A 955-nucleotide genomic window follows, 5' to 3' on the forward strand; every position below is an offset into this window, starting at 1 on the left:
ACCCTGAAGATTCTGGCTTTCTCTTACTCTCTTAAGAAAAAGGAGAGAATGGAGTATCATTATTCTCTTTTTCTCTTGTTCATATAAAATGAAAGATGCCATATTATTCTGTTTCTTTAATCCTTGCATCAAAATAACTGAGATAAACTATATTTCAATTAGCAGTTTTGCTCTCTGTTGAGTGCATATGCTTTTGCTTGATTGTGGAATGACTTCTGTATTCCTTTTAACAGAGCAAGGAGCTAGCCAGGCGTGTAGATGACCTCCTGCACACAGGAAACAACTACAAGCTGATTGGAGACTCCTATAAGGAATCTATTTATTAGTAAGTTTTCAAAATTGGTTGAATGGAAAATACATTGCATACTTGTCATGTTTGTGGGTATTGATTTCTCAGTGTCAGCTAATTTGATTAGAAATTTATGACACTTTTCAAGTACATATTCGGAATCTGTAACAAGTAACTTGGTTTAGAATAATTTCATGTTTCGGAAGTATACCAATTTTTCTGACTTTCATTAATAGATTTTCATAGATTCTCAGAATTAGTACTTCTTGGTTTATGATAGATATACTAATATATCAGCTAATATATTAGTTCAGAAAAAAAACATTTTGAGGTAAAATCTTTATTAGCTACTATAATTAGGAGAGATAAAAAAACTCAGTTCAGAGTATGATATCTGTTTACTGAGAGAGATTGTTGATTTATAAATTATTTCATTACAGATTATTCAGTGGTGAGATCTCAGATGTCACAGATGGAAAAAGTCAAGTCTTCTGCTACATTTGAGTAACATATTTTTTGTCTTTTTTTTTACAGCCGTCACTATTTTGCACTCTCGTGCAATGCAGACACTGTAGACCAGTTCATGGAGCTTTATAATGAATTAGTGCCTCATATTTATACCCCAGAACCTGGTGTTATGGAGGTGAGGAATAACGTCTGTTCCGC

The 955-nt window shown here is 32.9% G+C and overlaps 1 protein-coding gene across 1 annotated transcript in view; it reads left to right on the forward strand.

Moving 5' to 3' along the window:
- LOC119585781 (protein PTCD3 homolog, mitochondrial-like) overlaps positions 1 to 955 on the forward strand; it is a 16,550-nt gene that overhangs the window by 9,048 nt on the left and 6,547 nt on the right. The window contains 2 exon segments of the mRNA XM_037934496.1: positions 234 to 325; positions 824 to 932. Coding sequence (XP_037790424.1) covers positions 234 to 325; positions 824 to 932 — 201 coding nt within the window.

Source organism: Penaeus monodon, chromosome 20, assembly GCF_015228065.2.
Source record: "Penaeus monodon isolate SGIC_2016 chromosome 20, NSTDA_Pmon_1, whole genome shotgun sequence".
Lineage (NCBI taxonomy): Eukaryota > Metazoa > Arthropoda > Malacostraca > Decapoda > Penaeidae > Penaeus > Penaeus monodon.